This window comes from Odocoileus virginianus, chromosome 6 (genome assembly GCF_023699985.2).
Source record: "Odocoileus virginianus isolate 20LAN1187 ecotype Illinois chromosome 6, Ovbor_1.2, whole genome shotgun sequence".
NCBI classification, from domain to species: Eukaryota; Metazoa; Chordata; class Mammalia; order Artiodactyla; family Cervidae; genus Odocoileus; species Odocoileus virginianus.
This window is the reverse complement of record NC_069679.1, coordinates 27516047-27542346: the sequence shown is the minus strand read 5'-3', so window position 1 is coordinate 27542346 and position 26300 is coordinate 27516047. Positions and strand designations below refer to the sequence as shown.

General features: G+C 36.7%; 1 protein-coding gene across 2 annotated transcripts in view; it reads right to left on the bottom strand.

Annotated features, from left to right (window-relative positions):
• Positions 1-2726: 2726 nt before the first annotated feature.
• SNAP23 (synaptosome associated protein 23) overlaps positions 2727-26300 on the bottom strand; it is a 36140-nt gene continuing 12566 nt past the window's right edge. Inside the window, exons 2-9 of one of the 2 annotated variants that reach the window (XM_070469079.1) lie at positions 23662-23727; positions 17837-17940; positions 17230-17271; positions 16769-16817; positions 15807-15924; positions 6700-6858; positions 5573-5717; positions 2727-4219 (exon numbers count right to left, since the gene is read on the bottom strand). In XM_070469079.1, coding sequence (XP_070325180.1) covers positions 4154-4219; positions 5573-5717; positions 6700-6858; positions 15807-15924; positions 16769-16817; positions 17230-17271; positions 17837-17893 — 636 coding nt within the window. In that variant the 5' untranslated portion in view covers positions 17894-17940; positions 23662-23727 and the 3' untranslated portion in view covers positions 2727-4153. The remainder of the gene's footprint in view (positions 4220-5572; positions 5718-6699; positions 6859-15806; positions 15925-16768; positions 16818-17229; positions 17272-17836; positions 17941-23661; positions 23728-26300) is intronic. The other variant, XM_020906762.2, reaches the window with a different exon arrangement.

Sequence of the window (26300 nt, the reverse complement as noted above, 5' to 3'; positions counted from 1 at the left end):
GAAATATTTCATCTTGTTCAGGTTGCAAGAGTACTGAAATGCTTTCATGTGACTGATAAATATTTTTGTGGTACAGGAACCATGCTTATTAAGAGAAACTAAAGGAATAAAAGTAAATAATTTCAGACTGCTACTGACATTTAGAAATTTAGAAACATTTAGAACATTATAAATGTTCTAAAATGTAGAACATTTAGAAAGCTTCCACTATTTTCTGAAGTTTTGTCTTAGCCAAGGGGCTGTTATTTACCATGTATTGTTAGTTCTCATTTTATAAACCTAGTTTAACCATTAAGCCAAGAGAGCGCAAGAACCTAGTGTTTGTATGAGGAAAGTCTCTGTGACCTTGTATCTGGTCTAGGGGTTCTCTTTTTCCCATGTCATTCTCTGTTTCTCAACTAGGGGAGGTATGGGGGTGCCAGTTTATCATCAATTTTTGTTTTTTATAAACTTTAATGCTTAATCTTACTGATCTACTGAACATTTCTCTAAATATTTTATCAGTACTTATCTAATAAATCAGAACGTATAAATTAAATAACCTAAATGTCTCCAGACATTTAATTATCAATGGGGTCCCCTTATGACTGCTTTCACAACCTGGATCCAGCTTTACTTCCAGATATTCTCTCTTCGCTCTCATTTGCCTGTCCAGTCTCACCAGGTTATTCTCATTAAACCCACAGTGCAATGTCTCTCTCCTTTGTCTTTACTTGTTTGCTCAGTCAGGAATTCCCTCTCTTACTAACATGTTCCTTCTCTATGTCTAAGCCCCCTCCTTAGAAATCTAAGCCGAATTAACTGCTCCATCTGTTATGGTAGCACTTCTCAAATTCTATATTCATCTGTCTCTTGCTAGATTGGGCTACTTGAGGGCAAGGACTAAATGTAATATGCCCAAAGATATAGTACACAAGTATTTAGACTTAAATATAAGTTAATAAAGTAGGCTGATGGTCTGGAGGCTGAGATTCTAGTGGCCACCAGTTCTAAGTCACCCAAGTTTTTTTAAAGCTCGGTTAGAAGTCAGTGTAGTATATTGAGTACAAACATAAGCCTCAGAGTCAGAAAGATCCTGCTTTGAATCCAAAGTCTATTATTTACATGCTTTATGAATTTGAGCAATTTACTCTTATTTGTAATATGGGAAATACCTCCTACCTCTCAGGTGTGTTATAAGGACTTGGTGAAAAGATACATAAAAGCATTTAGCATAGTGTCTGTTGACAGAGTAAGGACTCAATAAATGGTGCTTTTTATTTCAAGTGTAAAACAGAAGGCTTGCTGCAAACTACGTTAGAATGAAAAACAAATGAGAATAAGGAACTTGATTATCAATCTGAGAACTATAAATATGACTAGAAATGTAATTGAAATAACTTAGAATTTTAATAAGATAGTTAGGTTACTCTCTTTAAATGCTAAAGAATAGCATTTAATGAAACTAATTCTGAGTGCAATTAAGTACCAGATGTCTGGGAGGCAGAAGTTAAAATTATGTGGAGATTAATAATCCATACATGACATGAAAAAGATCTAGAGTTGAAATGTGGTAACGAAGAATGAATTAAAAGGGTGAAGGAAGAAAAAAAACAGGCACAACTATAGGGGATAAAGATCACTGTCATTAGAAGACTAGAAATCTGAAGAGGGAGCTAACCAATAAACAAAAACTTAAGTTCACTGGAGGATACCATTTAACTCCTTCATTATGGGTCAGTTTTATGCTCAAGGTCACAAAACTAGTAAATGAGCCAAAACTCGAATCCAGATGGTCAGACTCCAGAGCTTGTGCTAACCATCTCAGTTACTACCTTTCAAAAGTAATAGGAACAAGTTTCCAGACAATATTACAGGAGAAAACTTTAGGTCAACAACTTCTATTCCTAGTGTATTATGAGCTTAATTTCTAGGTTCTCATTCCTTTCTTTTCAGTAGCAGAAGCTTTGGAAAAGTATGTCATCTTGGATCCACAGATGGGCTTTTAAGACCCATTTATTCCTGATTCACATGTGTATGCTTGTGTGTCTATTTCTCTGGAGAGAGAGGCTGTGTTATCCTTCACCAAATTCACAAAGAGGTCCTTGACCCAAAAAGAGCTCCACTCTAGATAGAAAGCAGCTATCAGCAGTCTAATGAAATAAGCTCTTACATTTGTTGGGCACTGCTCTAAGTGCTTTACATGCATTACACATTGAGTCTTCCCAGCAATGCTATGAGGTAGAAATCATTAATCCCTCCTTACACACAAGGAGACGGAGGCAAAGAAATGGTTTTACAGTCACTCAGCCAGGAAGCGGCAGAGCTACAGCATAAATACAGACAATCTGGTGCCTTAGCTCACACTTCTAACCAATTATATACTGTTGGAACAGCATATTGGTATCTTCAGAACAATTTCCTTTGGCCGTAATAGCATTAAAAAAATTTTTTTAATGCTTTTAGGAAGGGCATTTATGTAAAGAACAGACTACAGTGTTTTATACTTTCTTACTTTACACATTTACTACTACTTGCCAAACTTTTCCTTTCAGCATGTGGCATTTCTGAAGGCCTAATTAAAATCTTGCTTTAAATATTTTCCTTTCAGCCTTTGAAAGTTTCCCATGTTAACTATCTCCTCCAGAAGTAGGCTGTGGTATCCACCCACAAACACTTTCAGTTGGTTGTGTATAAGATCAAATGAATAAAAGACTAGTAATGATTAAAATGAACTTCATGACAAATCACAGATGCGAAAGTCCTATATTTCCAGTAAGCTGGGAAGGGTGCTAAAGTCAGCTCTTTATTGCAGTGCCATTTGATTTATGGACCTTTGCTTTATCCAGTTTGTCAGATTAGAGCTGACAAAATTACTGCTTCCCATCCCCCCAAAGCAGTCACAGAAGCATATTACCTATTTGAAAAAACAATTCCATTAGTTACAAAATTTAATTGTAAGGATCAAACAGTAGTTATTTGTCAAACCAATCGACATTAATAGCCTTGAAGTGTGCAGAAGCTGGTTTTTAAATAAAGGTGACAAATACCGGTAAGATTCTAACACTTAATAAACAAATGTGATTCTGGAAGTGGAGCACAAAAGAGAATGATAGTGCAATCATCAATAAGTAAACCAAAGGCATAATCTTCTAAGTCATTTTTAGTTAAACAGAATAAATTCTAGTTTTAAAAAAGTTTAAAGCTACATAAAACTCAAAGCAATCTAACTATTTTCTACCTGAGATCAAAATAAGTTTTTTTTCCTATCTAAACATAATTCTTGGCATTGAGGTAAATCTGAATTCACGTGATACACTTTGTCAAACTTTTCCAAACAATTTTAAGCCCTGCTGTGGAGAGAAATTCTCATGTTATACATTCATATTTACATATTTTTTCCTCAAAGACTAATGACAAACTTATGAGGTTAATAGGCCTGTAATGGGACCATGATACTATTAATAATATGAAAATAAAGCTACTCATTTATACCACGTGTTCCTATATGTGCAATATGAAATGGATCAAAGAATCTATGTACACAGGTGAATCACCAAGAGTTCAGAAATTAAGCTTACTTTAAAAAAGCTCATTCTGTTTTTTGGAAGCAGAGGTTGCAAAGTTGTGATGCATGACAAAAACACTGTGTACCCAGGCTCCAAAACCAGGCACTGCCTAAACTGGCAATAAATGCAACTTAAAGTAAAAATTAAACCCTACCAGATATTCTCTGTGGTTACGCCACTTTTGGCTTTAGGGTCTGTAGGTTTTACTGATGTAACAACCTCTTATCTCTTGCCTCACCTCTTGTGCTTGCCCCCACTGCCTCCCACTTCCTTTCACATGGCTGTCTTTGGCAACACTTCCAAATTTTGAAAGCAGAAGAACCTGCTAGAGTAAATGGAGAGGATGGAAAAATAACACTATAAATGATGTATGAAAATCAACCTAAGTGTATGGACTGAGAAAGATAATGCTAGAAGGAAGACTAAGAATACCCTCAAGGGAAAACAAGAAACTTAAAAAAATTGGGGGACTGTTACTCCTAGATCTTCTTCCACATCTCCTGATTAGAAGAGTGTGGAACCAAAATTTCAAATTCTGGAAAGGTGATGACTTTGAAGGAGGAGCTAGGGAAGTAAATAAATGATACAGAAGTACAGCAGTAGCTTTAGCTGTCAATGAGTTTCTTTGCTCTGGCATTGGCATTGTCAATACGATCTTTGTTGGTGTCAGCCTGGAAAAAAGAAAAAGACACCAGCATTACTTGACAAGGTAAGTTGCTCTAATAAGCATTAAATTTCATATGCTGAGAGTAACTGATATACTGAGAAAATTCAAGAAACAGTCAAAGTCACATTACAAAACTCATTTTGGGCAATAAGTGACAGAATATCAAATGCATTTGAAAAAACGTGGGTGTATAAACACGACAAAGATTTAACAGAACAACCTGTTAATATTTCGTGAGTTCTGTAACATCTTTTTTCACAGTTTAACATGTCTGCGACTAGGATGCATCTTCTAGTCAACTGCATTTAGATGCAATGAAAATATAAGAATGCTCTTCTCTGCTATAGGTCTGGATCCTGTCGGAGTCCCCTGAGCCGAACCATAGAAATCTCATCTGGAGTTACCCTAGATCTAACCCAGAGACTGAAATAATTTACCCCAAGATCTCTGGAACAGATGGACTGCCATCCACATCAATCTGTAAATGAAACTGATGGGTAATATGTAGCCTACACCCACATAACAGCATTGAAAATATCTGATGAACCACTCTTTGCCCGAGTGAAATCCATCATAAATTATTCAACAGAGAAACCCCAATCTTTAAAGTATACTGAGATTTTAGTGAAGTAACAAGAACGGCTTTTAGTTGTGATACTACCAAACACTGAACATGGTTTAATTTCAGCATCTTTTAGATCATATGAAGTAAAAAATAGCAACCACACTTTTTTTTGCTGTTCACAGGACTCTCTCTCGTTTTTGTGTGTCCACCCTACAAGAACCATTCCGCAGAACTGATTGTTACCTACTGACTCATGAGATGAGGATTCAGGAATTTACTAATTTCAGGAATTTTACTAATTTAGCTAACAATAACATTCCAAAAGCTAACCTGCTCATTCAGGGGAAAGACAGCAAACAAAAAACCCTAACAGCTCACAGGTTAGAAGAGATTTGAGTTTCATGGGTGAAATTTTGTTCTTATTTTTAATAAATTTAATTTTCATGAATTTTAAATAAAACCAGTTGATCCCAAGGTCTTGGTTTCAAAATGAACCAACAATAAAGTTATTTTATTTGCTGTATATCAACAGAACTACTTAGCTCAGGCAAAATAAAAATTTTAACATAAAATAAAATGAACCAACTAAGTAAGAGATAGGAGGACCTGACTGTTGTTTTTCAACATGTTAGAAACTCATCAAAATTGTAAGGCCTGTGAGGACAGAGTCTTATCCCTGTTGTTCTCCCTGAGAGTACACAGCACAGATGTCTATTACTGAACACTGTACTGGATGTCATTTGGCACAAAGGTACATACTGCCATTTTCCTGTAGCAGTAAGAAGCTCTTACCTTTTCTGTGATCCGTTCTATCTGTCGGTTTTGCGCTTCAATCTCATTGCCCATGTCCAGAGCCATGTTTTTTAGGTTTCCTAGGATATCGCCCACTTGAGTCAGGTTCTCTTCCATTTCATCTTCCCTGGCGTCATTTGTTATACTATTACAAAAAGACACTTAATTCAATACTTTTGGGTGAATTATACATGGACTGAGTCTGGATTTAGTTTTTGTTAAAATAAGCAAATTGACATCAGCAACTGTTAGACCCAAACAGACGCAGCTTACCATTCTTGGGAAATATTCTATAGTGAAAATGGAAAGGCTGATTCAAGAGAGACCAATGTCTTAAAGCCATTTAAGAGAAGATGAAGAAACTACTTTAGAGGTTTTTCAAAGTGTAACTCCCAGCATAATCTGGGAACTTGTTAGACATGAAAATATGCCAATTCTTAAGACTTTTCCAGATCTCCTGAAGGGACCCCAGCAGTCTGTGTTTCACTAAACCTCCCAGGTGATTGATACACACTTAAGTCTAAAGAACCACTGCTCTAAAAATAGGGTTGCAAAATTCTGGCCCAAAGTCAAATGTGGCCCATTGCCTGATTCTACCCTACAACAGAATTGAGTAGTTATAATTCAGATTCTATGGCCTGTAAAATCTGAAATATTTACTATCTGACCCTTTACAGATATCCTTACAGGGATCTGGCCAACTCCTACTCTAAATGATACATTTTAAAGCACATCTTATTTACAGAAATAAAACATGACTACTTGAGTAATTTAGAAAGTACTTTATAAAGAAAAGTTAATCCATCATTTAAGGCCAACAATCCCAGTCACCATTTTGTCAGAAGGCAAATTTTAAAATGGAATAAGGGAATTCCCTGGTGGTGCAGTGGTTAGAGTTCAGTGGTTCCACTGCAGGGGGCCCAGGTTCAATCCCTGGTTGGGGAACTAAGATCCCACATGCTTTGCAGCCAAAAAAAAAAAACATGAAAAAACCAACTATCCCCCCAAAAAAAGAATAAATGCTGTTTCTAATTGATAAGTTACGTTTCATGGCTAAATACACCCAACCTCCAGAGAAAGACATTCATTTAGGAAAAGGGTAAAAATATTGGGAAGAGCTGGCATACCGTTTAATGTATCCCCCGCTGGCTGCTCCTACAGTAGCTTGTTGAGGCTGACCATTTGTCACTCGGCCTGGCTGCTTAGATACTATGTTGCTAGAAGAGCTGGCTCCACCATCACCCCATGTTGTCTTATAGGCTTTACTAGACTCAAAGTTCTTTGTCCTATATGAGTCAGGAGTGTAGAGACACCAAAAAGGAGAGGGAGAAATGTCATCATAAGTGCTTGTTACCTTGGGGATGCCGTAGCACCCTTAGCATAAAAGCTACATACAGCTAGATCTAGATTATTTATACCATGCTCCATCACAATCTAGCGTAGAGAAAAGATGAACTGTGTAAACCCACCCACATTAAAAATAAATTTTTGAAGGTTAAACTACTTTTTACCAACTCTTCACTGAGCAGTTATTAACTAGCAAAATGTAATTACTTGATTCTTCAGGTTCCCCTAGCCTCTAACACACTCCAGAAAAAAGGTTAAAGGACACTAGAAAAAAATTAGGAAAGGTGTCCTGGGATGCCTTAAGGGTTTCTTAGAAGTATCTCAGAGGTTGATGAGGGATAAGAGAGAGAGAATGGGCAGTACTTAGAACTCAGCTGCCCACTTACTTAAACTGTAGTAGTTCCACCTGACCCATTTTTAAAATTTAGAATTGTTAACTTTTAATTGTTAACATTAAATTCTTAAAAAAAAAAAGTTTTCTTAAACAAATATCATGAAGAAAGGCACGAATTATTTCCAAATTAAACAAGTAGAATTGTTAACTTTTGATTGTTAACATTAAATTCTTAAAAAAAAAAAGTTTTCTTAAACAAATATCATGAAGAAAGGCACGAATTAGTTCCAAATTAAACAAGTAATGAATGAGGAACTTGGCCACACTGTTACCAGTCACAACTGTATCCTTTGGTTCAGGGCTTTTTCATTTAAGGGTTTACTTATCCACCTTAAAAAAAAAATCCTAGATCCAAATCTCTTAAAAGTATATGCTTTAGATTAACTGATGCAACTAAAAATTAGCCAAAGTCAGAATTTTACCATGGGATTTGCTACTTAAATTGGTATAAATGGCAAGAAAAGGAACCTGGTAAAATGACTTTTAAGTAGCTATTACAAAAAACACAAAACTTTTTTTTACTGATTACTTGGCTAGGTAAAGTTTCCACTCACACAATTTTAGTTTCTTCTTTTCTATAAACAAAAAGTAGTATATGGATATGTTGGTTTCTGATTGATTCCATGATACATTAATGAAGTTCTGAAATTGCAAAAAGCAAAGGAGAGATTTTAGGAAAGTAGAGGGTCCTTCCTTATTAGGATCATGTGAGGATTCAGTTTTGGCAAACCAAGAACTGGATCTTAGACCTTAATCACCAGTGCTAAAGAAAGGGTACTATATGTTTAATTAATCAATCTATTTGGTTATTAATAAGCCATGTTAAATCCTTCCTGGAACAAGGGGGAATACACATTATTTGAACAAATATTTATATATAATTTCTGTTCAGTAGAAAACCCATTTACATGTATTCTCTGTTAATAAGATACATGTTATCTAAAATTCTCAGGCAAAATTCTAAAGCAGCATAATAGTAACTTAGCAAAATAAACAGGATATAAATTTATCAGAAAGTTAACCAGAAATATTAATAGAAATAACATAAGTGGGACTCTTACTAGGATATCAGATTGTAAAACAGGTTAAATAATGAGGGCTGGAATTCAAACTGTCGCTAAATAATAAGACACTGTGCTTCGCAGTCTTAGCATATAAGCACTGGACTGGGACAGGATTTGTGGGCTCTTGGTCTAACAAGGGATATACATGAGTTCCAACCTCCTCAACCTTAAAAAAATGACATTTGAAATTCCTTCAACTTCTGAGAATTCTTCCTTCAATTAGATATAAGGGGCATAAAGTACAAACAAATTGTTTTAATATGATATTGTGAATTAAGTTCAATAAAAGCATAATTTAAAACAAAATCAGACTGGTTATCAAACTCTTCCTCCTTAAGAGGACTGGATCTTTGAAGATGTTCTTCAAATATCAAAGGGAAAAGGTGCAAAAAGCTGACTTCAATTGAATTTTCATATTCATTTTCAAACAGGTTGGAAAAAAAGCTATACTGCTTTCTTTATGCATTTATGACATGTTCTGCATGTTTACAAAGCAGTGATCTTTATATGTTGTTGACAGCATATCATCAACCTTTTTCAGCACCTGTACTCCAGGTAATAAGACTTGCTTAAGATCCTGCCACATGCTGTTACCACGGAGCTTCTCCCACTGAGCTGTAAAACCCTAAAAGATACCTGTTTTTCAGGGCATTGTCAGGCAGCTGTGTATCTAATAAAAACAATAATGATTTAATTAATTTGCCTTCCTTCAAAGGGTCTCAAGTGCCTTAAAAGGTACTATTTCCCAAACTTGACTGAGCACCAAAGTGAACTGGATGATTTTGAAAACACAGGTAAATAGGCTACACTCTGAAGATTCTATTTCAGTTTGTATGGGGTGGAGCCTAGGAATCTTCTATTGTCACTATGGTTTTATTTAAATTCAATAGGTCACTTCCAACCAGGGAAGAGAAACACTAAGAGACTTCCAATCTGTTGCAGAAGGAATATTTTAAATTACTCTGGTAGTCTACCTTAGCATTTCTAGGTATTGGGACACTAAGGAATTAATCTGGAGGAAGCAAATGTATACACCAGGATTTTTCTAAGCCACAAGATTCATAGTAAATTGACTTGAATTCTAATCCCAGACCTGTCATTCAGTAGCTACAGAGTCTCATGCAAATTTCCATCTCTGAGCATCTTTTTCTTATATATAAAAATAAGATAACAATATTTATTAATTCACAAAGCTGTTGATAATTGATGTAAAGTTATTCTGTAAGCACTAGACAAATATTTTTGTTCTTTCATTTCAACCTCATCTGATCCTTAGTTAAAAAGTTCACGGCTTTAAGTGCGCAAATTACCAACTGGTGCATTTATTTTTCTCGCCCATTACCATTCCTGAGCTTTAAGATCTACAAGCAGCTGAAAATAGTTGGAATATAGCTACATAAAAAGACAATGGGGCCAGGGTTGTTTCTGGTCTACAGAAAGAAAGAAACCATTCTAATTTGCAACAAAACTCTTCTGCATAACAAAATTAACAGCCCCTCTGGGAAAAAATTAGATTTCATAATAAAATGCTTAAGCAAATTTGGGGTAGATTTTAATGTAATTAAGAATTCTCATCTAGAAAGTTAGATTTGACTATCAGTTTTGAAGACTTTAATAATCTTTGTTGTGTTACTCACTCAGTTATGTCCACCTCTTTGCAACCTCATGGACTGTAGCCTGTCAGGCTCCTCTGTCCATGGAATTCTCAAAGCAAAAATACTGGAGTGGGTTGCCATTTCCTTTTCCAGGAGATCTTCCTGACCCAGGGATCAAACCTAGGTCTCCTGCATTGCAGGCAGATTCTTTACTGTCTGAGCTACCAGGGAAGCCCAATTAATAATCTTTAAATACCATATTTTTTCAGATAAATATCACATTCAAAAAGAGCATGATTAAAATAACAATTTGAAATATCCTTTAATTTATGAAGCTGCTACAAATCTGAACACAATAACTTTAATAATTTCTTTTTTGAGCTTTGATTGTCAACATTAGTACTAACAAAAACAGCAAAAAGAAAGCCCAATGTTAGCTATAATTCTTTCATACCAAAGAGAAAAGGGATCAAACAAGTATCAGTTGTGGGACTTTCCTGGTGGTCCAGTGGTTAAGAATCTGATTTGCAATACAGAGGACATGGAATCCCACATGCCTTGGAGCAACTAAGCTTGTGCGCAGCAACTACTGAAGCCCACGATGCCTGCAAGAGACTCCATGTGCCACAATGAAAGATCTCACATGACTCAACAAAGACCCCATGTGCTGCAACTAAGACCCGATGCAGCCAAATAAACAAATATTTTTTTAAAATACCAATTATAACAATTACAAGGGTGTGCATGTGTGAGGAGTGATCAGGTTACAAGAAAAGAGAAAAAGAAGAGCAAGAAACAAAGGGTAGAAATAAAACAATTTTCTAACATTTAACTATGGTCTTCAAAGTTCCCATAAAGATCCAAAATTAAGGAGTCAAATATTATAATAAACAGTAGGCTAACTAGAGGGTTATCCTTCATAAAAAGTTAAGATTGGTTAGTTCTGCATTAATTCAATATGAAACCACAGCAAGCTAACATATGGCATAAAAGGTATTATGGAACAGGTGATAACATATAAAGAAGGCAAACTTTTATTTTTAAAAGGAGATACTAGATATGGTAACATCTTAAATTTATACACCCCCTTGTTCCAAATGGCATTTAAGATGACTTACATTGGCAATTAATTCCTCAATTTGGTAGTGGCCTAAATCATAGGGAATCCAAAATCATTAGAAGCAATATTTAACTGGGGAAATCTTGATTCTGGAGCCAGAAAAGACTAGGAAAACCTAACACAAGATAGGAAGCTGAAATCACAGTCCATGTATTTAGACTGAATCCCCTTACCTTTGATCAGAACTAGAATGCAGCAATTCTCTATAAAGATCAACCTATTTAAAACTTCTTCGAAAATTTTAAGGGTGTTTTTAGTTTTATAATCTTAAATGTTTTTTTAGCAAAAACTTAGTATCAGAACCATTAGTCAAAGGATGTTATTATAAATTAAGATCTTCTTGTCAATCCAATCTTCTGGCAAACAGCACTCATCAAGAACAAATTCACTTTACATTACACACCACAGCACAGCTTTTAGAGTCTCCACCATTCACAAAATCCATGCACATGCACAGAAAAGTCACCTGAAGCATCACCTTTAGACAGCAGGTTAACAGCCCAAACAGCGCCACAAGACTGCATCTTACAGTTCCCTTTGATCAGTTACTGAGCTTCTGCTGTTAAATCTTCATTTTTAGTAAGCAGATTAGAAAGGAAGAGATTAAGTGAGAGAATGAAATGCAGAAAGTAGTGAATGCCAATCAAACAAAACAGAAGCAGGTTTAGAGTTTTCAAAACATAATGCATTTAAATTCCTGCCTGATTTCAGAGAAACACCCAACATCTGAGAATCTAGATAAAAAGAAAAATAAGAAAACTATTTAAACCAGTGTATACTTCATTTTTCCTAAGAATGTCTGAACAATGATGTTCTGTCCTAAAATTATGAGAATCAACATGAAAAGAAGGCAAAATATTCAATACTTTGTATCTCCAGTGAGTAGGATGAAGGAATCACTCATACGTTGACTAAAATACAGTAATTCAATATTTATTTTAACTAATCAGAGCTGAATCTTTATACTGTAATATGACTTATGATTCAATAGTATAAAACCTGTAGTACCAACTTTCAACTTCTCTAGTAAGGTTGCCCAGAAATACCAACCTGTCTTGAAACTATGTGCCATTATATTTGGCAATATAAGCACAGAATGCAATTAGGCAAGTTAAGACAAAAGACTACTTTGTCTGACCATGGTTAAACTGGGACATTAGGCAGTTTACAATTCTGAGACTTCCCATTTTAAACCTGCCTCTTTTTAAACTCTTGTTAATTAGAATTTCGACTTATCAGTTACTGACAAAGGGAGTTCCCAGTGATCCAGGAGACTCAGTGCTTTCACTGCTAGGAACCACAGTTCAATCCCTGCTCAGGGAACTAAGATTCTGTAAGCCACAAGGCGAGGCCAAAACAAAAAAACAAGTTATTGACAAACACATAACATTTTTAATAAGGATCTGTGCTTTTTGTTTTTAGGATTCAAATAGTAGCAAGCTAAGAGAATGGCATTTATTCACAGTTTTAAAGTTGAATCCTGGTAGTCTGTTTTTAAATTCTAGTAGTCCTTTAAAAAGAATGAGCTAAAATTAAAATTTCCTTCTCTTATAATACAGAGTTCTGTTAAGTGAAGCTATTTCCATGTTTTATTAAAAAAAAGATCTGTTGACATGTCTTCAATGAATACCAGTGAACAAAAGAAATCTCAAAAAACAAATCTACTGAAGACATTTTCTAGATAGCAATACATCTAACAATAGCAGCAACAAAAGGTTTCATTCTTTTCTTGCCAGTCAAGCAATGTAGCATCATACAGTTAAAAACTAGGGCTCCGCCTGTTTTTGAATCTCAGCTCTTCCACTTGCTAGTGTAGCATTCTGGTGCCTCTGTTTCCCCATATGCAAAATGGTGATAGTAAGAGAAACTATCTCATATTAAGGTTACTGTAAGGATTACATTTCAAGTGTTCAGGATAGTAAGAACCTAAATTAACATATAGGCTCACAACTCTCATCCAAATCTTTGGATGTGAGACATCCTGAGCAGTACCACATAATTACATATGTCAATATTTCTGCAGTGAAACAGATTAACATTACACTAAGTGGGATAGATTATTAAACAGCTTCAGTTCAGGTTACATCTTGAAGCCTAATTAAAAACAAACCTTTGGCTTTCAAAATTTTTTAGATTTCTAAATGGCAGATGAGAGATTATGGACCTGAGCTGTTACTACTAGTACCATAATTAGTACTAGCTTTATACAGAAAACTAAGATGCTGTCTCTGCCTTTGACAAGCTCATGTTATGGCTATTTATATAAGTCTAACTGAAACACAGATTAGGAGATTAGCTTAGAAAGATCCGCCCCTGGCAGGAGTGAAAACAGAAGAGATACCATAGAGGGCAAGGGCTCAATGGTATAAAGGAGAAATGGGTGAAAGGAAGGCAACTAAAATCAGCCTTTAAATTGAAATACTATTCTCTTCTCTTCAAGGAACAACTGAGGACAGACTGCTTTAAGAGCATACTCTACCTATGGTCCAAGAAAATCCTGCCCATGTTTGGCTGGGTACACAAAGAAAAATAAAAATAATACTTCTATAGCTCCATTTCCCACCTTCTATGATATTAGACCATCTCAGGATTCATTCAGAGATAATTTGCTCTAGGTTCTACAGAGAACTTCCTCTTCTTTGCTTTTCTCTAATACTCATCTCAAGGAAGTTCATGTACTATTTTTTCCCCCTGACCTCTTCCAAGAGGGTACACAGAAAATAGAAGAAAAGCACAAGTGAGTGTGAAAAACAGTTAAGAGTTTAGATCAAAAAGTCTGTGTGTTTCTAACTTGTTTGCTTAATATGGTAAACCCTGACTCACAGGTGATTGCTATTAAAATATACACTTTTGGAGAGTCAACCAAGGTCTAAATAAACAGGTCAACAGACTTGTCTTTCTTGGTTTCTTATGCCCAAACACTAAAGCTGACTAATAAATAATTTAACTAGATTTTCTTAGGTAGAAATAGCACAAAGAATATTGTCACATGAAAACACTTAACTGAAAGTATGACAGAACAAAAGCTCCTCCATTCCTAACTCCTTTAGAGGAGTAAAAAATGCTGAGTCTGTAAACTTTTGTCATCTTGGTCTTGCTATATCACAGCAGCTGAGACAACTGGATAGTTACAAAGCTGTTTTAAAAGTGAATATGCTCAGCAGAACAGATAAGTCATTTAATCCTCAGATGATGTCATTTCGGCCAAAGGTGAAGTTCAAAGTTGATGGATGACTTCTCATCTTTGTCTGAATACGCATGTTATTTGTCAACACATGGAGGTTGTTTTACTCAAGATTAAGGAGAGAATTGAAATATTAATAATAAAGTCACTAAAAAGAATGAAATCTTTTTTTGTCAAGTATTATCTCATACATTATACACAAATATTTGAAGACTTCTCATTTCCTAGTTTACTAGAGGCTTCAAATCTTCACTCTTCTTTTGATGTTTCCTTAGATCCCCTGGAGAAGGAAATGGCAACCCACTCCAGCACTCTTGCCTGGAAAATTCCATGGATGGAGGAACCTGATAGGCTACAGTCCATGGGGTTGCAAAGAGTCGGACACGACTGAGCGACTTCGCTTTCTTCACATTTGACACATAATCAGTTGGCTTCCCTGGTGGCTCAGATGGTAAAGTGTCTGCCTGCAATGCAGGAGACCCGGGTTCGATCCCAGGTCAGGAAGATTCCCCTGGAGAAGGAAATGGCAACCCACTCCAGTATTCTTGCCTGGAAAATTCCATGGACAGGGGAACCTGGTAGACTACAGTCCATGCAGTCATAAAGAGTTGGACACGACTGAGAGACTTCACTTTTCTTTCTTTCTTTCAGTTGATTTAAAGAGAATCTGACTTACACTTTTCTCTCTGATCTTAATAATAAGGTTATAGCTCACAGGCCTAGTTTACAAAATGTTACTAACTGGTCTCCTGGTGTGCAGTTATATCCTCCACTCCAATCAATCAACCCCTTAGGCTGGCATTCAATTTCCTTTACTGCCTACTTATGTCTTATTTTCCCCTTCTTCTCCATGTGAATCATGTAGTACAGTTGAGTCAAGCTCCTCTGTAGTCTTTATTTACATTAAATCTTCCACAGGAAATGTCTTCCCACTTCTGCCGGGCCCATCCAGATCTTTCTAATCATTCAGAGCCCAACTCAAGTCCAGTCTCTCCTCTAAGATGAATTCCAAAATAACTTTTAGTAGTTCTGTACCCTTAGCCTCCATTGATGTCACAGATCTAGCACTAGATTTCTATAGCTTCTACTTTCTGCTATTCTGTCTCATTCATCCAACCACATGGTAAGTCCTTTGATGCCAGGATCCAAGTCCTTTATTTCCTTGGCCATCCCTCATGTGCCTACCACAGAATACATGTTTTATTAATTCTCCTTATTTGAAAGGAGAACACACTAATTTCATCCTGCGGTGTATTATCCAGATGGATATTTCCTAACCTTTTCATGTATTATGTAAAAATGGAATTGGGACTTGATCAAAAGATTGATCAAATTTAAGTGACAGTTTTCAGCGAGTGTGCCCATTTATATAAAAAGTTCGATTTGCCTGAAGGAGAAAGAGATTAAGTTGATCTAACCAAGTTTCTTATTTAGGACCTGCAACACTTACTGGGGGCTGAGAGGGGGGGTTCTGAGGGTAATACTCTCACTTTAGATTTATTTGAAAAAGATTTGGATTTACCAACTCACCTACTGCATGGGCATACACAAAGGCCACAGCACTTGTTGAGTTCTGTTAAAGTCTTCTCTGCTTCTCTCATGTCTTTGTTTATTTGGTCCATGCCTTCTTCTATGCGTTTTAGTTGTTCTAAGAATAAGTTATGGAAGTTAAATTTTATGTTACATTCATGCTGCCAATCAGAAAGTGCTATTATTAGTATAATGGAAGAGCAAACTTTAACCCTGAGTCCACCAACAATTCATCACAGTGACTGTATCAGGGCCAGATGGCATTACATGCTGCCCAGAATTTAAAAGTCTTTCACATACTGATCCTAGGGTATCTGGTCTCTGACTGTGGAAAGATTTGTTCTAAAGAAATTTGTAATAGGAGCATGTGAGGATTGGTTTAGGCCTCACTAGACCAGATTCCTAGCATTTCTATTACTGAATAGGCTTAAAACCTAAAGACTGTCCTAAGATGAATAAAAACTAGACCAGATTGCTCAGGGCCAAATCAAATGCAATGTTTCCAATTCCACAAGGATGTAACTTGATTTCTGAAAATGATGAAAGAATATCATAATGTCCAGGACACAAATGACCAGTGCACACAATAAGCCCTGCTACCTAATAAATAAATACTTGGTAGACAATGGGATATTGTGACCCCCACCCCAAATAGGCAACAAAACATGATATAAATTGAATCAGAAGAAAAGAAGCAAAATATCACTCTTATCTTACAAAGGAAAGGTACTCCCAAAGGCTTAATTAATTTTAAATGTGGCTGATTTGAAAAGGCTTTTTGGCATTCTAAATCAAATCAAGAGTTCCTGCTAGGAGGTTCAGGATGGGGAACACATATAAATCCAAGGCTGATTCATGTCAATGTATGGCAAAAACCACTACAATATTGTAAAGTAATTAGCCTCCAACTAATAAAAAATAAAGGAAAAAAAAAAGAGTTCCTGCCAATGACTGCAACTCACCCCCTTGCTCATCCAGAATAGCGATAGTCTTGATTCCTGCATCCTGCGACTGAAAGAAGGGAAAAAAGCTGATAGCACAACCAAACCAAACCAACAGAAACAAAAGCTACAAAGTCTGGAAAACAGCAAGGCAGAAACACTAGAAACTTAAGTTCTCAGAGGATTAGAAGAAAACTAACCTCCCCAAACCAACACACCCTAACATATTAACGCCTCCCCCCAAATTATTAAGTCACAAACTCAGGGTGAATTGTTTTCCCTATTATATTCCAATACTATCAATTAGAAAAGCCAAAAAGGCCCATTAGTGCATGGTTTGACAATTTCAGCAATTGCCGATTTCAAATAATAAAACTTATTGATATAATATCATTCTAACTCAACAGTAATTCTAGTCTGTGTTATCAAAACTCCGTCTATACAGTTTCTATACTTAACTTGATGGTTAAACACGTTCTTACCTCAATGGCTAAACCCAGGATTCTCCTTGTACTTTCCAGAGACTAGGGAAAAAAAGAGTGTCAGCATTCTAAAATAGGTGGCACACCTCCACCCCCCAAATCTGATCTCAGGCCACACTCATGATGCTACTCTATTTTTAAAGATTGCTAGCCCATCCACTCCTCCCTTCTTTAAAACAAAAAGTAACGTTTACTAATATAATTTTAGTTATTTTCTTTCTACCAGATGCTTAAGAGAAAATCTGAAAGAGTATAGTTAATGGGATTTATAAAAATGTAATGTCAGCAGAAATCCAGGGATATTACACAGATATTAGAAAATTCTGTTAAAATTAAACATCCAGAATTCTTTATATCTATCTTTGTTCTAAGTCACTATTCAGTAATGACTATTTAAAAACAAATCATACAGATTGTTTGCTCTTATTTAGTTTTTGGATGAGTTGGCAAAATAAGAGGCTAGTAGTTACAGCACTCAAGGGCAAATGCATTCTTTAATATAAACAGACTAGGGAGAGGCCAAAATGGTCTTCTAAGAAGGCCCCGCCATGCTTCCACTGTGAAAACTGAAAGAGAATGAATGACTTATTCCAAGTAAAACCTTTACCTCATCAGTAACCTGGTTAGCCCTCAGCTGCATTTCTTCTGCTGACAGATTATCCATGGTGAATTAAAATTCTTGAAAGGTGCAGAAACTGAAATGTGGATATTCTGTAAGAATAAGAAAACAAGCTTGTTTGCAAAGACTGTGGAATTTAGGATACTTACCTGGAAAGCATGATAAAATAAACCTAACTTTATCTATCTATCTATATCTTACAGGTGAAGAAACTAAGGCTGAGAGATGGTAAACAAATGCAAGTTAGTACTAGAGCTGAATCTAAGACTCAGGTTTCAGGACTTCCAGGGAAGCACCAGTTCTAATAGGAAAGTGGTCCCTCTACTTTGAGAAGGAAGGCATTATTAAAGGACAAGCTTCAATAAGCTATTAAAATGAATTCCTGGTTGTAGAATGTTCTTTGTACATTGTTTGAATGTGGAAAAGCAATAAGGTGAAGAAGTCCAAGCCAGGTAATATTCCATTAGTAAAGTAATAATATGTGCCGGTATTCCACGCTTTTCACCAGAGAAAATGAAACACTTCCATTCTTAACAAGAAAAGGATAATGCTGATACAAACAGCTGAGAAAAGAACTAGTTTTTACTAATAGTAGACTCTCCCTTTCCAATTACTATATGGTTTGTTATTTTAGTGAAGTCCCTAAGAAACTGTACATTATTCTCGTACATAGTAACTTAGCAACTCATAGTAACTCAGGAAGTGATCTTATAAACATCCAAATTGAAACATAAAACTTTCAATAGGTGAAGATTCCAAGAGTCTTGCCTTCTAATTACTAACAGTGATACACTGTGTATAGTATTCCTCTTTGAGCCCTCACCTGTAATAATAAGCACTGTGTGACTTAACTAGGTTGTGTTCTTTTTATTACATTTGCTAGCTTTGTAGTGCAATGTTGAAAACCAATTATACAAAAGTCTTTTGTCAATGACACATAAAAGTGTGGTTCACATTCTGGATTTATCATCAGGGGACATCTGGCAATATCTGGAGAATTTTTTGATTGTCAATAGTTGGGGGGTAGGGAGGAGCCGTGTTACTGGTATCTAGCTGGTAGAAGCCAAGGATGCTTACTAAACATCCTATAATGCTCCTTGACACAAATTTCCTACAACAAAGAATTATCTGGTCCCCAGTGTCAAAGTGCTGAGGTTGAGAAATCCTGCCACGCAGTACACTCATTGACAAGCAGGGAGGTTTGTTAACTGAGAATATACTAGACTGAACTCTTGGAAGGAAAGGACTTTGTTATGTCTTTGTAGGATCTAACAGTTGGTACTCCAGTAAATGTGTGCTGAATGAAAAAAATAAGTAGAAAAACAAGATGTACTCTCAAAAGTGTTTAAGTGAATCTTAGAAAGAAAGTGACATGTAATAGTAGCACAAAGCCTTCAAATAAACAGAACTACAAATCAAAAACTGCCATAACATGTGTATGATCTAGAATGGCCTGCTGGTCACATACAGATCTTTTTAGTCACATCCATAGCTAACCAACACTTTTATTAGAACCATCTAAAAAAAAGTGATAATATCCCATTCCCAGGACAGGAAAGCATTACATTTAGAGTTTTGTTTATAATTCTACTGTCCTTTCTAACCATTCCAGGATTTAATTTAGATTTTGAGCCTTGATTAAAGACATTAATGCTCATAAAATTATTAAACTGCCAAAGTTGCAAATTTAACTTCACATCTTATGTGCCATAGTAGGACTTGTGGCTCTAGCAAAAGGTTCATATACTAAGATATGTAATCAAGATATAGGGGGTTCCCAGATAGCTCAGTGGTAAAGAATCTGCCTGCTAATAATGCAGGAGATATGGGTTCGATCCCTGATTCATGAAGATCCCACATGCCAAGGAACAGCTAAGCTTATGCGCCACAGCTTTTGAGCCTGTGCTCTAGAGCCCAGGAGCCGCACCTACTAAAGCCCACGTGCCCTAGAGCCTGTGTTCCACAACAGGAGAAGTTACTGCAATGAAAAGCCCACAACCGCGCACGGCAACCTAGCGAGCAGCACCCCGCCTGTCACAACTAGAGAAAAGTCTGCAAGTAACAGTGACCCAGCACAGTCAAAAAATAAAAATAAATACAAAATTTAAAAGATATAAAGGTCTTTCTTAAATTAAGAACTGATCATTCATTAGATATAAGTATAAAGAGAACCACGTTTTACTACTTTGCTCGTTGTTTATGAAACTTTAGCTTTAATCACATATGTTCATGTTACATACAATTTCTCATTTGTCAATCTTTCATAGCTGTAATTATGAAAAGAAAAGGAAGCTGCTTTGTACCCTTTCATTTTTTTATACATTTTTCTTTTCTAGAATACTCCCATCTGCCTGCCCAGGCGACCTCGTTCTTCCCCATTACTTCCTAGAGCCCCTACAAGGTACCTTTTAAGCCTGTCCTTCCTAGGAAGGATGCTCCAAAGTTATCTATCCCTCTCATATAAAACTCCTAAATGCCCCACAATGCAGAAAGTGATAAGAAAAGCAGTACACACTAATCAATTAGTACCTGGAAATGATATCCCTATTAGGTTTTCCCATGTAGTATCCTATGGGTAGGAAAATATTTGGGCGAGTAAGGAAGCTCAGATCTCTCAAATTGCATAATTTTTAATTCCACTCCTACAGATGACTCTTGCTAATTACAAGCCAGTATTTGTTACTGTCCTAGTAAATATGAGCAAAACTCCATGTAGGTTCAAACAGAGGCTTGAATGCAAAACTGACCTCTGTCAAACTTGAAGATTCCATTGTCTTGCCTTTAATTATCAAAAAGGCAGATTAAAAAAAAAGGGGGCAAATATAGCTGGGAAGCAGATGTGAAGAGTTACTCCTGGCACAGCAATGGTGCCGTCTTGTAGGACACACCCTTCACTGAACTCAAAGTGCTGCCTAGGCTCTCTGGTTCCTCCCTGAGCAGATGACACCAAGACAAGAAACGGGCTTCTGTGAAGTTCTCACATGTTTGGCATGCTGCTATCAGGACAGAGCTGCCTAAGACTGCTCTACTCTGGAGTTTTGAGGGTGTTGAGCACATGATTTATAGTAAAGGGGAGTGAGAGAGACAAAGCAGAATTGTTAAGGGGAAGGCCCAAGAGAGACAAAGAATAATACTCCCCAGGCTTTTTTAGCCTTGACTAAACTGCTCAGAAGTGTCAGGCAGGGTGTGAGCTAGAATGAGCTATACAGCTTTACTCATATTTATTATCTCCAGAGGTTTTTCTCATAGAATCAGGAAAGGCTATCCAGAATGTTAAGGAGAATTAGAGAAGAGGGAGGGGAAGGAAAATGAAACATCACGACACAATGATCCCATTAAATTTACTTTTCTTAGGTATAATCTAATAGATTAAAATATCTGTGTTGTTTTCCCAATGCTCCTGGGATCTTATGCTGTTTGTATGCCTTTGATATGAAAATGTAAGATTTTTCATGGTGCTTTTACACCCTATTTTCCTTCTTATGGTTCATTTGGGCTTACTAGTACACTCCTAATTTACCTTTCTTAACTTCTTTTCTATTATAAAACCTTGGGGGAGAGGGAAGGAAGAAATGCTCACAGATCATATACTATGTGTCTACACTCATCTAAGTTATTTATATATGTTCACATTCATATTAGGTCTGTTATACTACTTTATAGATGGTGAATCTCAGGCCGAGTTTATATAATTTGCCTAAGGTGACTGAGTCAATAAAGACCAGGTTGATTATTCAAGGCTGAATCAACTCTGAAATCAAGGTTATTTCATGGTCTAGTAAACAGTCTTACTGCTGAATGCACTGTCCCTTAATAAGATATGAGAACTGTTGAATATAAGAAAATAAGCTAAGCACTCTACCTGATGACTCATTTCAAAATTTCAGATGCTTCCTTTAGTAATACCATGAAATCTTATCTCTTCCACAGACTCAAAGATGGTTAAACTGAAGGAAGAACTAGAAAGATCAGAATAATCATGGTTTTCAGCTGTTTTATGATAATTTAGAACCTGAAAAACATCTATGCTAATTTAGAAAAAGAAAATAATACTACTGGGAAGAAGGAATACAAAGAACAAAGGACTTAGAATTTAACAGGAGATCGAGGTCTCCATTGATAAAAATGGAGAGACAGGAAGTAATGAAGAAACAGCACTTTAAATTGATTCCTGACAAGACCAATATCAGAATGATTTTATAAGGTATTAACTCAGTTTATACCAGAAAGCAGGAGTTTGCATTAAGATATTCTACCAAATTAGTTTCCTACTTTATTCCTTCTCTTAAAGTTAATCACAATGTAAATTCCTCTATGAGTTATAGTTATTACTGTACGCTTAACAGTTTGATATAATTTGCAATTCTCATTGGCATATTTTGATTAGACTTTCATGGTAACCAATGTATTTACAAGTAGAAACTTCCATTCAGAGCAGGTTAGCATAGTGGTGAGTAGCAGGAGCTCTAGCATCCAAATTCTGATCCCAAAATATATTTGCTGTGTGATCTTGGGCAAGCTACCTCTCCCCACTAAAGCTCAGTTTCGGCATTTATAAGATAGGTAACAGATCTATCAGACCTATCGAACAGATGTAAGGCTTTTTTGGTGAAGATTAAAGAAAATGATCCAGGGACTTCCCTGGTGCTCCAGTGGTTAAGATTCCACCTTGCAATGTAGGAGACATGGGTTTGACCCCTGGTTGGGGAACTAAAATCCCACATGCCACAGGGCAACTACTGAGTCCAAGCACTATGGAGCCCATCGGTCATAATTAGAGAAGTCTGGGTGCTGCAGTTAAGACCTGACACAGCCAAATAAATTAAAGAAAGAAGCCATTTAAATAAAAGTCTGTAGGATTTTCTTTAAAATAATTAGAAAGTAAGGAGATGAGTGGAAGTTTATAGAAGATGCAAGAATGGCCATGATTGCTGAAGCTGGGTGAATAATACATGGACGGTCATTATGTTACTTTTTTAACTTTTTATTAGGAAAAAATTTTAAATATACAAAAAAAAATTGTAAATTAGAGCTAACTTTTTAATAATCTTTACTCATCATTTTGAAAGTCTAGATAGTGGGTAGGGGATTGAGAGGACTCTAGCTACAGTGGTTAACACTTATAAAGCATTATACATACATTATTCTAGAAACAAAAACATATATAAATACACATACACACATTCATTTAATCCTTACAACACTGAGTCTATTAAGGCTGCAATAACAAAATACCAGACTGGGTATTTTACATGTCCTTGTGAGGGCCCTCTTTATGATTTAAAGCTGGAGCATCCACACATGGTGGGAGGAGCTAGCAACTCAGGAGTCATTTTTTAAGACACTAATCCCACTAATGAGAGTTCCACCCTCATGGTTTAAGCACCAACCAAATGCCCTACCTACTAACACCATCACATCCTGCGATTTGGATTTTAAACATACGAATTTTGGAGGGGAGGACACACAAACATTAAGACCACAGCAAACACTATTTAATCCCACATTTTACATATGTACAAACTAAGGAACAGCGAGGTTAAGCAACTTTTGCAAGGTCACACAGTACAGCAAGGATGAAATCTAGGCAGATTGCTCCAGAGCACGTGTTTTCAATTACTATTAAGCATATTACATGGAGAATAAAGAGCCATATTATTAAGTCAATCAAATCTATAGTCACAAAGAATCTTTGCCTGAAGAAAAGTACAGTTGACCCTTTAACAATGCAGGGGCTAGGTTAGTACTGTAGTAGGTATTCATTGGGAAAAAAAAAATCAAAGTATAACTGTACACACCCAGTTTAAACTCACCTTGTTCAAGGGGCAACCAGTATATACATGAAGTCCCTATGAGACAGGAAAGGGCCAGGGCACAACCTTTAAAAGAATGATAGCCATTGAAGACGTAAACTGGTTAGAACCAACTAGGTTCAAGATGGTGGATAACTGACTTCTAGGCCTTGAGCCTCAGTATACACTCCTTACAATATCAATACATCTGCAAACTAAATAACACACCCATAGGCACCATAACAGTTCCAAGGCTGACCATAAATGGCCAAAAAGTGGATGGTGACCCAAACCCTGGAAATCCCCACCCCTTTTCTAAAAGAGTTGGAATAATCCTCCCACGCATTAGCCTATAACACTGCAAACCCCTATAAAAACTGACTACTCTCCTGTACCCAGGGGCCTCTCATTCTGTATATGGATGGCCCACATTCTGTCTATGGAGTGTGTATCTCCCTGAAGAAACCTTTTTTCATTTTACCATGGCTTGCCCTTGAATTCTTTCCAGTGTGAAGTCAAGAATCCACAATAGGTGGCTATCCTAGGAACCTGTCTAAGACCTGGGATGTGAAAATCCTCTCGTGCCCTACTTTCCTTCCTGTAGTACCTGCTATCTGTTTTTCAAGTTGCAAAGCTTAACTTCAGCCTTAGAGTACATTTTAGAGCAGTGTTTTCCAGGACTGGCTACACATTATAATCACCTGATGAGCCTTTATAAATTTGGAGGCCAAAGCTGCTGCTCACATGAATTAAATCAGAATCTCTGGGGGTGAGAGCCAGGTACCAGTAGATTTTCAAGTTCCCCAGGTGATTCCAATGTGCAGCCAAGGTTGAAAACCACCGTTTCAGATAAGTTTTTGCTTTTTAATGTACAAATAAGTACTAATGGATAATATCCTATCCCATTAAAATTCTGGTATCTAATGGAGGAAAAACCTTGCTAGCACTTAACGACCCAAGACAAGAACAACTTGGGCTTCAAAAAGTTAAACCCAGAATTACCGTATGATCCAGCACTTTTATTCATGTTAGAAATAAATGAAAATACTGTCCACACAACTGGTACAGCAATGTTCAAAGCAGCATCATTCATAATAGCCAAAAACTAGGGAAAAAAACGAGAGGGGGATAAAGATGGCAGAGTAGGAGGACACTTAACTCACCTCCCCCCACCCCAAAATACATCTACATATGCAACAATTCTCAAGGAAAATTGCTGGAAATCCCTATGCAACCAGAGCTACAAGAGAGATCTCCATTTAACAGGGAAGGGTGGAAAAAGGCATCAGATTGGAATCTACACCCTGGGAAGGATCCGGAAGAAAGAGAAGGTCTGCAGGGGCGGACTCTCGCCATGGGAAATAGGCAGGTCAAGAAACAATGTGGGCATCTCAGACCCGAGCACAAAGGAGACAAGCTCTACTGGCTGCAGGGAGAAACATGACAGAATGAAGAGCTGGGGAAGCCTAGCCTCTACTCGGAGGAGTGCACGTGTACTGGCTTGCCAACAGTCAGGGTGAACAGAGTCTTGCATGGTGGCTGCTACCTCCTTGCAGATCCTGAGTTCAAAAGGCAGTAATAAAAATGCTAATGAATTAAGAAAGATTATCAGTAGAAATGCAGGGCTTAGGAGGCTCACAGATCATCTGGAAGATCCCCTGGAGAAGGAAATGTCAACCCACTCCAGTATTTTTGCCTGGGAAATTGCATGGACAGAGGAGCCTGGCAGGATACAGTCCAAGGGGTTGCAAAAGAGTTGTCCATGACTTGCGACTACACAACAACAATCAATCAACAGAAATGCAGGTCACTGTTACAAAGATATAGAAAATATAAAGATGAACCAGTCAAAATAGATAATTCAACTGCTGAGATAAAAAGCAATCTAGAAGCAAAGAATAGCTGACTGAACAACACAAAAACAAACAAGTGATCTGGAAAATAATGGAAATCACCCAGTCAGAACAACAAAAAGACAAATGACAAGAAAAAAGAAAGCAACATACAAGATCTATGGAAAATTGAAAAATGTGCCAACCTATGAATAACAGGGGATTCAAAAGGAGGAGAGAAGTAGACCAAAAATGTTTAAAGAAGTTATGGCTGAAATCTTCCCAAATCTGAAGGAAACAGACATTCAGGTACAGAAGCACAGAGGGTTTCAAACAAGATGAATCCAAACGACCCACACCAAGGTATATCATAATTAAAATGGCAGAAGTAAAAGAGAATTTTAGAGGAGAAAGAAAAAAACAAAGTATCAGTTATAAGGAAAGTCCCATAAGGCTATCAGCTAATTTCTCTGCAGAAACTCTGCAGGCCAAAAAGTGGCATGATATATTTCTAAGTGCTGAAAGGGAAAAACCTGCAACCTAAAATACTCCCTACTAAGATTATCATGTAGAACAGGAGAGTTAAAGAATTTCTCAGACAAGCAAAAACTAAAAGGATTCAGCAATACCAAACCTACCCTCAAAGAAGGGAAGAGGTAAAACTATCACTATTGGCAGATGAAATGAGTGCCAAAGAATTGATGCTGTGGGGCTGGAGAAGACTTGAGAGTCCTTGGACTGCAAGGAGATCAAACCAGTCAATCCTAAAGGAAATCAACCCTGAATATTCACTGGAAGGACTGACGTTAAAGACTCAATAATTTGGCC